The 13242-nt window shown below is 46.2% G+C and overlaps 6 protein-coding genes across 6 annotated transcripts; 4 read left to right on the top strand and 2 right to left on the bottom strand.

The window, feature by feature from the left end:
* Positions 1–22: 22 nt before the first annotated feature.
* I203_107860 (mitochondrial 54S ribosomal protein mL41) lies at positions 23–858 on the bottom strand (the record flags this gene model as incomplete). The annotated part of the gene is made up of 3 exons (XM_019151399.1): positions 23–421; positions 530–678; positions 780–858. 3 exons carry the CDS (start codon positions 856–858, stop codon positions 23–25), a joined length of 627 nt encoding a protein of 208 aa, XP_018999294.1.
* A 576-nt stretch (positions 859–1434) lies between these two features.
* Positions 1435–2847, top strand: I203_107859 (uncharacterized protein; the record flags this gene model as incomplete). The annotated part of the gene is made up of 6 exons (XM_019151398.2): positions 1435–1485; positions 1542–1628; positions 1693–1971; positions 2049–2471; positions 2539–2727; positions 2803–2847. The coding sequence occupies 6 exons, from the start codon at positions 1435–1437 to the stop codon at positions 2845–2847; spliced, it is 1074 nt and encodes a 357-aa protein (XP_018999293.2).
* Positions 2848–3245: 398 nt separating this feature from the next.
* On the top strand, positions 3246–3948 carry I203_107858 (uncharacterized protein; the record flags this gene model as incomplete). Its single annotated transcript, XM_019151397.1, has 3 exons — positions 3246–3516; positions 3582–3805; positions 3862–3948. 3 exons carry the CDS (start codon positions 3246–3248, stop codon positions 3946–3948), a joined length of 582 nt encoding a protein of 193 aa, XP_018999292.1.
* A 1236-nt stretch (positions 3949–5184) lies between these two features.
* Positions 5185–6296, bottom strand: I203_107857 (uncharacterized protein; the record flags this gene model as incomplete). Its single annotated transcript, XM_019151396.1, has 2 exons — positions 5185–5877; positions 5934–6296. The coding sequence occupies 2 exons, from the start codon at positions 6294–6296 to the stop codon at positions 5185–5187; spliced, it is 1056 nt and encodes a 351-aa protein (XP_018999291.1).
* Positions 6297–6917: 621 nt separating this feature from the next.
* On the top strand, positions 6918–9312 carry I203_107856 (uncharacterized protein; the record flags this gene model as incomplete). The annotated part of the gene is made up of 10 exons (XM_065518273.1): positions 6918–7256; positions 7319–7526; positions 7592–7688; positions 7746–7946; positions 8024–8424; positions 8484–8600; positions 8663–8797; positions 8856–8912; positions 8970–9111; positions 9168–9312. 10 exons carry the CDS (start codon positions 6918–6920, stop codon positions 9310–9312), a joined length of 1842 nt encoding a protein of 613 aa, XP_065372638.1.
* Positions 9313–10732: 1420 nt separating this feature from the next.
* On the top strand, positions 10733–13099 carry I203_107855 (uncharacterized protein; the record flags this gene model as incomplete). The annotated part of the gene is made up of 8 exons (XM_019151394.1): positions 10733–11030; positions 11088–11180; positions 11244–11368; positions 11426–11497; positions 11654–11825; positions 11887–12004; positions 12106–12754; positions 12836–13099. 8 exons carry the CDS (start codon positions 10733–10735, stop codon positions 13097–13099), a joined length of 1791 nt encoding a protein of 596 aa, XP_018999289.1.
* Between the last annotated feature and the right edge of the window lie 143 nt (positions 13100–13242).

Genomic DNA, 13242 nt, shown 5'->3' with positions numbered 1-13242 from the left:
TATCGTACAAACAATCTCTTCTCTATACATTCGTCTGAACTGCGGTTTCTCCTCCACCCTGCTCCTTTGACCTCTGCTCCAACTCTGTCGTCTCCCTCTCCTCCGCTTGGACCTGTTCGTTAGACTTTCCTCCTCCACCATAATAATTCGACATCTCATTGAACCAGTTCCTTCTGAAATCCATGATTAACGCCTGTTTCTCTTCCCCACTCAGATTCTGATACCTCTTTGAAAACTGCGTAAAATCCTTCTTGCTCAATTTACCTACTTCGCCGTCTACTTCTGTAGCTCGAGGTAAAGGCATAGGTGAGAAAGAAGGGAATTTGGGTCGGTTGGAAGATGATTTGGAGTATGGGTTGAAGAATTTGGTGAGACCTTTGGAAGTGTCTATTATCTGTTGGGTGGCTACGTAGGGTCGAAGCTGTAGTATGACGGGTATCAGTATGGTCATACATGACGAATACATCAGTCAAGAGGCCTTATCCCCCTCGGGACAATCTTCAAGAACTGTAAGAAAAAGCACACCCACCTCAGTCTCTTCCAACACTTTCGCACCGGGACCAACGAATAGCCTGACTTTCTCATCCAACACTCTATACTTTGCTTTCCCTTTGACCACATGTACACCCGGAGGCCCAGTACGATGTCCACCACCTGGCACTCTCGATTGACCAGTACCTATAGAATGATGAGATATCTGGTCAGCATATGTCTGTCAAGGATATATACCATTGCTGATCTCTTGAGACTCCATGGCTGATGGATGTACCCCAACCCACCCTTGTAAAAATCCTTGTTACCTCGTTTCGGCGTGAGAGGTAGTCGGGATGCTCCTGCTATGATGGATGTTGGTCTCATTTTGTGCGTGTGATTGTTAGTTGAGCCGTCTAGAATAGAATTGATGCAAATGTAGACAAGTTTGAAGTCGTCACAAGCTTAGTTCGCTTGAAAAACAGAATTCCCGAAATCTTGGGTTGGACCATTTTAGGCACGCGTCAGAGTCGCTTCTCTTGATGCCCGGGCCTAACACCTGAGACGGCGACTGGCCATGGGATTCATGAGGGACACTTGGCCGAATTGATAACCTAACCGTTATGTAGGCTACGTGAGATTACGATTGTGATTACTCAGACCGAAGGCTACGAGAACATCCGCACTACTGGTACTGGTACATAGCCTGTATCCGGATGATTGGTCATTAGATCAAAGCACCCATGGATCTGGTTAGTGACCGCGACGGACACGATGACTAATCGACCTGTATTGGACGAAGGACCTCCACTGGTCGACACGCATATCAGCAGACGATCTCGGCATGATCGAAGGACGTCTGTCCTCATCACATCCACCCTCAATCGTCACACAGACATACCTAACATCATCTAGACAATCCTTCTTCCTCTCACTCACGGATCTTCAGTCATATAATTCAACATGTCGACTGCCATACCACAAACTATGAAAGCTATAGTAGAGGATCAACAAGTAAGTTATCCCTTACTGCAACAACTCACGTTTATGACTGACCCAATCACTTTTAGGCCAACTGGGTGACCCTCAAGGACAACATACCTGTCCCAACCCCCGGTGAGAATGAGGTGCTTGTCAAAGTCGAGTATGCGGATCAGGTGAGTATCTCACTGTCATACAGCAGGTTTGGTCTACTTCAGCTAACTCTATTCGTATTCACAGAACCCAGGTGACTGGAAAGTCGCCAGCTGGATCTCTCTAGATGGTGCACTCCAAGGATGCGACTACGCAGGTACCATCGTCAAGCTCGGCTCTAAGCTCAAATCCGACCTGAAAGTGGGTGATACAGTCGCAGGTATGATCACCGGAGGAATGAGGAATGATAGAGGTGCTTTTGCGGAATATCTGGTCGTCGATAGTGATTTGACATACAGGGTACCCAAAGAGCTGAAATTGGAGGGAGCTCCTACGTTTGGTGCAGCATGGTTGACGGCGTCTCAAGTGAGTAAAACAATCCATCAAGTACCGCTCACTTGTAGTCGTTCTATCAGGGCTATGCTAATGTGAGAGTATTTCAGGTCCTCCTTAAGAGTCAAGATCATTCCTTATCTAGCCTAACTGACGGTTCAAAATGGTACATCGTATATGGTGGCTCCTCGTCTGTCGGGTTATTCGCCCTCCAAATCGCCCGAGCTCTGGGCTACAAAGTCCTCACCTTCGCTTCTCCCCATTCCTTCGATCTCGTCAAGTCATACGGCGCTCACGAAGTCATCAACTATCGAGACTCCGATGTTATTGAACAAGCTCTCAAGATCACAAATGGTGAAGCTGTATATGCGTTCGATACAATCTCTGAGGGGGATAGCTTCAAAATCGCTTTAGGGTCACTGGGTACGAAAGGAAAGCAGCTGAATGTGATCAATTCCCCACCCGAGGGATTTAAAGATGAATCACGGAATGTGGAATTGCAACACACAGTGGTTTATACCCTTTTAGGGAAAGTGCGTCAATTCTCCTCTGCGACCCGTTGAAATCCAAAATGCTGATCCTGTGGTGACATCGATCTAGGAGCTCAACTTTTCACCACGAACGCCTGAGTTACCAACAATCATTCCAGCTGTCCAAGATCACCACGAGTTTGGTAAAGAGGTTTTCAGGAAGACACCTGAATGGATATCGAGGTACGGGTTCAAAGCGAATCCTATCGAGCTGAGACACGGTTTGGAAGCTATCCCACAAGGTCTCCAAGATCAGAAGGTTAGTTGAAATACCCATCCATCCCTCCTGTCTGAAGGAATTCGATCTGACGATCGACATTGATATCCCGTATAGGACGGTAAGATCTCAGGAAAGAAGGTCGTCTATAAGGTCGCTTAGGTAGATGAAATTGGGGGACAGATATGATCATCGTTGTACATGTATATTCATGCCAATCCTTGTGTTCAGATTCCCTATGCATGTACAGTACGTATGGGAGAACAGCATAGAGAATAGCAATGAATCGTCTTTGTAACCTCCTATGGTGTTCTTTCGAGTACGCGTTGAGTCATCGGGTATGCCCGAGGTGGAATTACGAGGTGACTGAACAATCAACCGATTATCTTTGAGTCAACCTTCAAGTGAATAAAATCTGCTTCAGCAGATATGATATACATAGAATGCTCCACTATATCTTCATACTTCTCCTTCGATAATTTGCGCCAGCGCCTAGCGACCTTTGTACACCAGGAACATATAAACCGCTGCCTTCTTGTCCCAAACAAGTGCCGCGCAAAATGACAATCACCGTACCCTCCACTTCCGGTACTCTGTCCTATCGTCTAGCTCTTGAGAACGACCGCCAACTGCTTCTGGACCTGCGGAAAGAATGTGGATGGGGAGCACCTAAGATTCAGAAGTACTTGGGGGACCCGGATCGACCGTTCTGCATATTTCTGCTCGAGCGGGAAAACGACCAAGTAGAAGAAGTGGGTATGGGTGGATGGTGTCTTGATATGCCCGAAGATCAGGATACAGCAAGTAGGGAGAGGCGTATTGTATATCTTTGTGAGTTTACACCATCTCGGACTCGATGACTCAATAACCGAGGTATCTGATATCCGATTTTATAGCATCACTATTCATCCGGAAAGCCTACCAAGCGAACGGGTTAGGTACCCAAGCCATCGACCTCATGGAAGAAACCGCCATAGAAGAGTATGGTGCCAAGGTGATAACGTTAGATACGACTGCGTACCATACATATGTGGACGAAGAGGGTTATGCAGTAGAGGATTTCAATCAGAGAGGTAGGGCGGTACGATGGTACGAGAAAAGGGGTTATACAGAATATAGGGTGAGTGGTCACCTATTCATCAATTGAATATATCCATTGAGCAATTGTTATTGCAGGATCCGAAACCATTCTTCCCCCATCCGACTAAGACTGATCCGGATCGACATTTACAAGCGGTGTTCATGCGGAAATCCGTTTCATGATTGAACTTTATTCTTCATATCATCGGGATACGACCTGGTGTGAGATAGGGGAGAGCTCCTTTTTAGGAATGTCAAGTGGAAGATTTGTAATGTATAGACCAATAGATGATCGACAGAACGATTTGCATGCAGCTGTTGTATGGTACGGCTTAATGATTATCGGATCCTCTGGTGTGATAAACATTGATCATATAGCGTAGTCAATTATGCTTAGCTTCGCTTCTGCCTCCTTGTGGCATGACTTCTCGACATAAAACGATGCCATGACTTACATACCGATGCGGACACTGCATTGGCTTTTGTACCTGCTCCGATACGATACTACCGGTACTCAGAGCTACCAGCACTTTTAGATTCCCTCGCAACCATACGTTTCTGACGCTGTTCTTCGATGAGCCCGAATCGTACACAAGAAATCCCCAAAACCGATTTAAGAACGCGCGACAATTGAAGTTGAGAACGCGTCAACATACGAATGAGCGAAGATCATTTCAATACCAGTCAAGTATATTTTCATAGCACAAAGGATTGCATGTCGAAGATCGATGGTGGATTTGAGAGGCTGAGATGCATAAGAAGGAGATTCACCAAATCCTACTAACAACCATATCGAGATGTATCAAGTTGGAAAGGTAAGGCAAAGTGTTTACTGGAGAATCAAGGTATCAAGAGTTATTGAAATTTTTCGTGACTGGGCAAATGAACATAAACAAGGGTATATCCGATAACTTATCAGACTCCATCGCTGAGAAATGTTGGTCTATATTCAGTATGCTATCTTCCATTCAAAAAATGGAAGTTTGATCACAAGCAGACGATTTCTCAGATCTTTGGTCACCTCTCCCAAAACCAATGGAACCTCTTTACTCATCTCTCTGCAAGAATGGGGTATCTTCTTTGTGATCTCACTGAGTCTGTACTTCTCATGATCGTGGTGGGCCATCTCAGCTTGTACGGTAGCCTGAGCAGGAGATGGATCCCCAGCCAGAATGTCGGATCGTCTTGTCTGCCAGAGACAGAGTTCTAGGAAGCACAAAGAGCTTTGGTCAGCCACAATCAAGGGGAACTTAGCGTAGTCATTCATTTACATACAGCTCTCAATGTACCATGACCTGTGCAGGAAATAAGAAGCAAACTTGTGGTGGACCCAATGCTTTAACTGTATATGCTAGCGCTTAGGTGTATACATATAATGCATAATAGTACGGTGGAAATGTGGGAATATGCCACATATGACTAGGCAGGTATACTGACTGGTACAGGTACCTGAGGCTCGGGATTTCGAGCTTTCCCTTCGAATCCTTTGGACGTAAAAACGCCCATTATCCACTCGTGGCTTGTCATTTCGAGTTCAGGTACTTCCGATTGAGGCTGAGCGTCGATGATACCCCCCTTCAATCGTTTGAGAACAACTTTGTCTTCGGGTCGAGTGAAAAATACCAGACTGTTTCGAATGAGGTGAGCTTGCGTACTAGGCGCGGGAACGACTCTGTGGATGTTTGATCGGAGTAAACCAGCAGTGAATTTGACCATCGCATCCCCGAGATTGACGATACAGGACCCTGGGATAGGTTTGACGTAAACCCATTCTTCTGTTACCGGTAATCGCACTTGCAATCCTCCAAGCCAGTTGAACAGTATAGTCAAAGAACCGAAATCGGTATGCTCAGCACTGCGTGCTCGTTCTTCGTTGAAAGCGCCAGGGTGGTTTTGCGTAAATCTGACGTGATCTCCGGAACGCTCGTGAATACGGTGGAGGTTGGCGAGGGTTCCTGCTGGGAGTTGAAGATGGGCGTTTAGATGTTCGAGGAGGACATCCACTGCTGCTCGACAATGTCTGACGTATCGTTCAAAGAGGTCCTGAGGCTCGAGGATCAAAGGGTGACATGCTAGACGCTCGCACTGACCAAGAATATCATCTTTACGAAGCTATGTTTCATATTCAGCATCACGGGCACCAAGTGATTTCCTCGAGTTGGACTTACGTTGTAATTTGCGTTTCTCAATGGTGCGCCGTTCTCATCTTTGCCTTCAGTCTCCGTGTACCTATACGCGTAGAAAGGATGAAGATGTGGTCGACCATAAACATCCTTGACCTCGTTGGGAAGAGCAAAGAACTCCTTTTGGACCTTGTTCAATTCCTCGGCTTCGGAAGTGATCGTCTCTCCAAGTTTCGATCCTACAAAGTCGAGGTAGAAGAACCCAAGCTCTTGACGTGCTTGGAAGAAGTCTGAGAATGATTTGTTGTCGTCCGCTTCTAGTTTTGCAAACGACACTGAGACCAAAGGAGCGGTCTTCAGGTCTTCTGGGAAGGGAGGAAGAGTGTGATGGGAGGTTAATTGGGCCATGATGTCAGCTTGCGGGAAACAACAACAATAAATTGCTACAAACCGGAGGGACCTTGTACACTACTTTTCAAGTAGAAGTGCGTCTCTTATACCGGGCATATTGAGCTGACTTGATTGGTCATGTATGCTTGCAAACCATCGCAGTGTATACTCATGAACGCAAGTGGATGAGCACCCATCGCACGATGCCGATCGGGCATCTGCGAGTAGTTGAAACCTCATCGCGATATAACCTGAACTAAAAATCGCTTTTATCAGCATGACCAAACCCGGTCGAGGCTATTTTAAGAAACTCTTTCATGTTTAGAGCGACGGCAACCATCCGCCAGAGATAGCTACCGCGGCTGCTAGCCGCGGTCATTGTCACGACCAATCACCATCTATCGGATTCCAGCAGCGACGACAATGACGACAAGTAACGTCTCCGGCCCGCTGAACACCGATACACTTCGGCATGTCCTTTCGACGATATCTCAACAGGTATGCGATAAGGTCAGCCGAGCAGACGACCAAAGTCAGCGTAGAGATAAGGCAAGGTGGGCGAAAAGAGACTTATATAGATACCCTTTGGAGAGAATACCTACTGTCTTTGTTCCATATCAGGATAGAATTTGACATACCATGTCAGCCGCACACTACTCTGAGCTCGTCCGTGGCTTTGCCCTCACCGGCGAAGACGGCAACCATATCCTTGTATCTGAACAACCAGATAAGGCTATCGATAGTGAAGACACCAGCAACGTCCTCCTGGTAGATACCAACGAAGTGGAAGATGATTTCGAGGGGGATGTACCCCCCGAGGAAGAAAAAGCCACTCTTCGAAAAGTTCCCGGTAAAGTCAATGCTGCAGGATACGCCCTGTGCTTTGTTGAAGCTGCAAACTACGCTTCCTATTACGGAGTCACAGGAGTGTTCCTCAATTTCATCCAACGTCCTCTTCCTGCAGGAGGTAATGGAGCGGTGAGTTGCACCGAAAGTCATTCTTCGGTCAAGGAGGACAGCTGATGTATCGAACTTTTCAGGGGGCGCCACCAGCTGGCACACAACAATCAGCCGGTGCTCTGGGTATGGGACTTCAGACTGCCAACGCTCTTACGGTCACTTTCCAATTTTTGGTCTTCTGTACTCCACTCCTCGGAGGTTATCTTGCCGATGTCAAGCTCGGAAGGTACCGTGGTCTCTGGGTAGGTATTATCATTGGCTTCGCCTCACACATGCTCCTGGTCATTGGTAATGTATTGACGCTCCATGTTTGAAGCTTGGTGATTTGCTCATCACCTGAAATAACCTTAAAGCTTCGATTCCAAGTGTCATCACCGGAGGTCATGCTATCATCCCTTTCGTTATCGGTATGATCTGTTTGGCAATCGGCTCGGGGTTCATCAAGCCTAGGTGAGTGAACAGACCTCCCTCGAGCACAGGATAGACTGACCAAGGCATGTCGTTCAGTGTGGCACCTCTGATAGCCGATCAATCAACCGTCAAACGTCAGACTGTCAAAATGCTTCCTTCAGGTGAAAAAGTCATTGAGGACCCCGGGGTGACGGTGGAACGCATGCTTTTGCTATATTATCTTTTCGGAAACGCAGGAGCATTTTTCTCAATCGCAACATCTTACACTGAAAAGAGGATAGGATTCTGGCTTTCTTTGTAAGTCTCCGCGTAAGTATTCCACTTGTGAGCGGTTTCTGACTTTCATATTTTGTGACGTTTTTCCACCTACATAGTATGCTACCTGGGATTTGTTTTCTTCTTCAACCTCTGGCTTTGCTCTACGCTCGAAAACGAATCACTCATTACCCTCCTTCTGGCTCGTCGGTCGGTGATGCGTTCAAGGTACTTCGTCAAGTGGCCGGGCGTGTCAAAGGTCTAAATTTCAAATCGGCTGATGATGCTTGGGAGAGCGTGAAACCTTCGAACCTCCGTGCAAAAGGTGAATACGCACAACTCGCCGCCAAACATAAACCGGGTTATTTCAGCTACGACGACCAATCCGTCGACGAGGTCAAAGCTACCTTGAAGGCTCTACGGGTATTCATTTTCCTTCCCGCTTGGTATCTTGCAGATGGAGGCACCAACTCCATTCTAACGAACATGGCTGGCTCAATGACTACCAACGGTTTACCAAGTGAGTAGTATTATTATTATGGGAAACTTTAGCAGAGGGTACTGATCAATGTCATTCAGACGATTTGTTGAACAACTTCAACCCTATCACAACTGTTTGTGCTATTCCCGTATATAATTACGTGCTTTATCCCACATTGCGTAAGATGGGTATCAACTATGGTTATATCAAGAGAAGTGAGCCTATTCATGACTCATGAGGAGGTTAATGTAAAGCTTGACTGATGCTGTTGATCCAGTTTCCGTCGGATTCTTGATCGGTGCGATCCTCAATGCCGTCGCAGCAGTCTTGCAATGGCAAGTGTACGAGACCAGTCCCTGTCGATACGCTGCGACGGAATGTAATATCGGTACCGGGGTATCACCACTGGTGAGTGTCTATCCATCATCACCCATAAAGAGCCGCGCTGAGAGACAACGTGTCAATCGCAGTAGTCGCCATTCCCTTCATACTACAACCTCTCGGTGGTATTTTCATCAGTATCAGTTGTAAGTGTAGACACTTTTTCAATTGAATATCCCTAATCTAACTGACAATTGATCTAGGTTATGAGATGGCCTATACGATGATTCCACCAAGGATGAAAGGTACAATCATCGCCTGTGTCTTCTTCACTAGTGCTATCTCTAAGGCAATCGTACTGGGCTGCACTCCAGCATTCAAAGATCCCAATCTGACCTGGGTGTTGTAAGTGTCTCCTGATATCTTATCATGGATAGTTTACTGACACATTCTTATCTCAGCGTCGGTATCGGTTGTGCGAATCTGGCAGCATCCGTAGCGAACTTTGTGTTCTTCCGCGATCTCGATAATGTCGCGAAGGAGACCAACTTGCATAGAATGGACTTGACCCAAGAAGAGGTTGAGCGAACGAAAGGAAAGGTGTGAGAGATTTACTAGACATACTGTAATAAATTAAATGGTTGTTGGCTGTACTTGTTCAAGAAGTAGAATGGAATGATGTAGCTGTTGGAGAAGGATTTTGATATGTTAGGTATTTGTATATCTTTAATTCGCAGCTTTGGTCGTAAGCGGTATTGTCGAGCATCTCACAGGCGTTATAAGGAAGGGACGTTGTTACGAGCATGAGAGAAAGGCGATATGTTCACAACTAGTTATGGTGTTCATGCATATGAACAGTAGTAGATCAGGGAAATATATAGTTATGATGTCACTTTTATCCATTCCCGCATTGCTATCGCCGCGCCTACTACCCGCGGATGCGGGTGATTCACCTGGAAGCAGTTCAAGCGGAGACGGACCCAAATGACGGGAATCATTTTGACGCCGTCCGAGGTCGAAGCTTAAAGGTCAAGGAGGATCTGAAGAAGATGAAGCTGGTAGATGGATATGGAAAAAAAGAATGATCGTGTGGTGCACTCCCCTTGGCGTTGATTTCTCTGTCTGGTCTTCTGACTGATTGATCCGCAGATTCCGGAAGGCAATAACCAATCATCTGCTTGGCGTTACGAGATGTAGTATGTATGGTTCTTGTCTCTCTTTGCTTGTGTTTCGTTTCCTGCTGTTGCGGTGTCAGACGAGCATTAATGACGCAAGGCGTAGTGTGCATGAAATCCAGAAGGGATGGCGGTCAACCAATCAATGATTCGTATACTATGTGTATCGTGAGGATGAAATGGCTTATCTCTCTTATCTGCACTTTACGTATGTAAGCGATGTTACAGCGACAGGAGGGAGGAAGCCCTTCGAATCTTAGTTCGATTCTCGCCAAGACTTTAGCTCCACGCGGTACAACTAATCTTAGCATTGGGTTGTTTGAAACATATCATTCATTTCTCTCGCCCTTCCCCCCTCACCCTGAGAAGGTCGATTTTGGACGCGGACAAGCAGTCGGTTGTAGATAACGATAACACTGTTCACCAGTCCAGTAGAGGTGGAAATGATTTACCCTATTCGCCCCTCCGATCATTCCGCCTCCGCTCATCAACCAGATCTTCGCTCCACACGTCATATCCATCTTGGACGAATTTGGCCAATCACAAAACTGAAAAGAAACAGATAACGCATAAGATGGCTTTAGAACAGAGGTTAGCCCCCGATGACACACCTATACACTACGATCATTTTTAGGTTGTGCGAAGCCAAAGCTAGTTTGTGAAACTACTACAGCCCCCATTTTATGATATGATGGGGGCTCTTTGATAAGAGAATCGTCGTATATAAAGAGACGAAAAGACTGCATGCATTCCGTTCTTTTCTTCTCCTTTTTCTCTTTGACATTTTTCGTTGTGTTGCTTTTCGTCGTCTGTCGTAAAGATCCAATACTTAACACTTGACTGTAAACACAATGTCACTAGAGAGCAGTGGCAGCGCGATCAATTCCTACAACGACGTGGAGAAGAAAGGTGGTGAACAAGCAGGGGGGCACCACGTATCCGTCGACCCAGCTCAAGATGCTTACTATGATCCAAGCAAGGAGAAGTTCCTCACGAGGTTGGGGTTCAACTTTGAATCTTTCAAGAGAGCTCCGGGAACCACCAGAGGATTGGTTTCTCACGGTGATATCCCACCGGAATATCTCCAACATGACAATCCCCTCTTACAACAGAAGATGAAACCTAGGCATCTTCAAATGATCGCTGTTGGTGAGTAGACTGAGAATAATCACCGCCAATACACTGACGTCTTATCTCGTTGCTCAGGTGGTTCAATCGGTACTGGTCTCTTTGTCGGTTCAGGTAGTGCACTAGGAAATGGTGGACCCGCAGGTATCCTCTTAGCATGGATCATTATGGGTGCGTCTGATGCTAATCCAAATGTACGAGTGTATAAATTGACCAATACCCAATCTCAACCAGGTGTCATGCTTATCAACGTCACTCAAGCTCTTGGTGAAATGGCTATCCTCTATCCCGTCTCTGGTGGTTTCTATACTCTCGCTTCTCGAATGCTCGACCCTGCATTTGCGTTCGCTATGGGATGGGTGAGTGTAATCTTCAAAATCGTGGTTATATCAATATTTTAACACCTGATCTTCCAGAACTATGTCCTGCAATGGGCTGTCGTTTTGCCTTTGGAAATTACCGTTGCTGGTTCTACTGTACAATACTGGGTGGGTCGTATGGCAATCATTCAACATTTGTCTCAAGCTGACTGTCCTGACTCATCCCCCTCAATTAGACCGACAAGGTATGTCACAATGTTCTCCTGGCCTGACCGTCGTTGTCAATGACTGAATATTGACTTGCGTAATCTCTTACTTCGATAGGTGCCACTGGCAGCTTGGATCACAATTTTCATGATTGTCATCCTCATTGCATCTGCATTCGGTACTCTCGGATACGCTGAGGAAGAGTTCTGGTCATCCTGTCTCAAGCTACTCGTCGTGGTTCTTTATATCATCATCGGTATTGTGTGTATTTGCGGTGGCGGTCCTGCAGGTGAGTCCTCAAAAATCGGGCTCTTCCCCCTTTTTTGCTAACAAGTTTACAACTTGTTCAGGGGGTGATTTCGACACCTACCAAGGGGCAAGACTATGGCACGAGCCTCCTGGAGCCTTCCCAAATGGATTCAAAGGTGTCTGCGCGGTGTTTGTGACTGCTGCATTCTCTTTTGCTGGGTAGGTCCCCCCTTTTTTTTATTTTTTTTTTTTATTTTTTTGGTTTGAGCCTTTTTATAGGTGAGTGGCATGAGCTTATACCTTGGCTTCTTCGCTTTCAGTACCGAGTTAGTCGGTCTCGCCGCTACTGAAACTCCCAACCCTCGAAAGACGATGCCTTCCGCAGTCAAAAACACCTTTTGGCGAATCACCTTGATCTACATCACTTCGTTGACGATTGTCGGTCTTACCATCCGATCTGACGATCCAGATCTTTATAACGGTAGTGGATCTGATATCTCACCATTTGTCATCTTGATGGATCGTGCCAGGATCAGAGGTTTGAACCATCTTATCAACCTCACCATCTGTATCTCCGTCTTATCCATCGGTTTATCATGTGTTTATGCCGGATCTCGAACTCTCACCGCATTGGCTGAGACGGGCTACGCACCCAAGATATTCACCTATGTCGATAAGTCCGGAAGACCCCTTTGGTCATTGGTCGCTATCCTCGTGTTTGCTCCTATCGCTTATATCAACTGTGCCGACGTCGGATCAGACGTGTTCGATTGGTTGGTCGCTCTCAGTGGTTTGTCCACATTGATCACCTGGTTATCTATCTGTGTCACCCATATCAGATTTAGAAAGGCATGGAAAGTCCAGGGTCACTCAACAGAGGAATTGCCCTTCAAAGCTATGGGTGGAGAATACGGCTCTTGGTTGGGTGCTATTTTGATCGTTATCATCCTCATCGCCCAATTCTACATTGTGAGTCAAAAGATGATCGACTTGATCAAATCAAGTGATAGAGCTTTTATTGACTTTCTATCTATTTGGCGGACTTTATAGGCATTATTCCCCATCGGAGGTGTCGAATCGGCAGGCGAACGAGTTGAATCATTCTTCATCGCTTACCTCGCGGCACCGGTCATGATCCTCTTCTACGCGGTTGGATTCGCATGGAAACGAACCTTGCCCAAGAAGGCTCACGAAATCGATCTTGATACTGGCAGGAAATCATGGTTGACAGTTGAAGATATGAGAGCATACAGAGCTGAAAGAGCAGCAGCTCCCTTATACATCAGGATCTACAGGATGTTGTTCTCTAATTAAAGGGGACGTTGAGAGGGAACAGTCTTGAGAATTCTCGATCATACTATTTCCTAAGGTCTTTTATCAATCTTTCTGTCTAATTAGCATCTTAAGTTATTTGATCGATTTGTATGCCTGACTAGCTTTGTAGTTAGACTATAATT

The sequence above is a fragment of the Kwoniella mangroviensis genome, chromosome 3 (genome assembly GCF_000507465.2).
Source record: "Kwoniella mangroviensis CBS 8507 chromosome 3, whole genome shotgun sequence".
In the NCBI taxonomy this organism is placed as follows: Eukaryota; Fungi; Basidiomycota; class Tremellomycetes; order Tremellales; family Cryptococcaceae; genus Kwoniella; species Kwoniella mangrovensis.
Note: the sequence above shows the minus strand (reverse complement) of the source record. Positions and strands in the feature narration are given on the sequence as shown.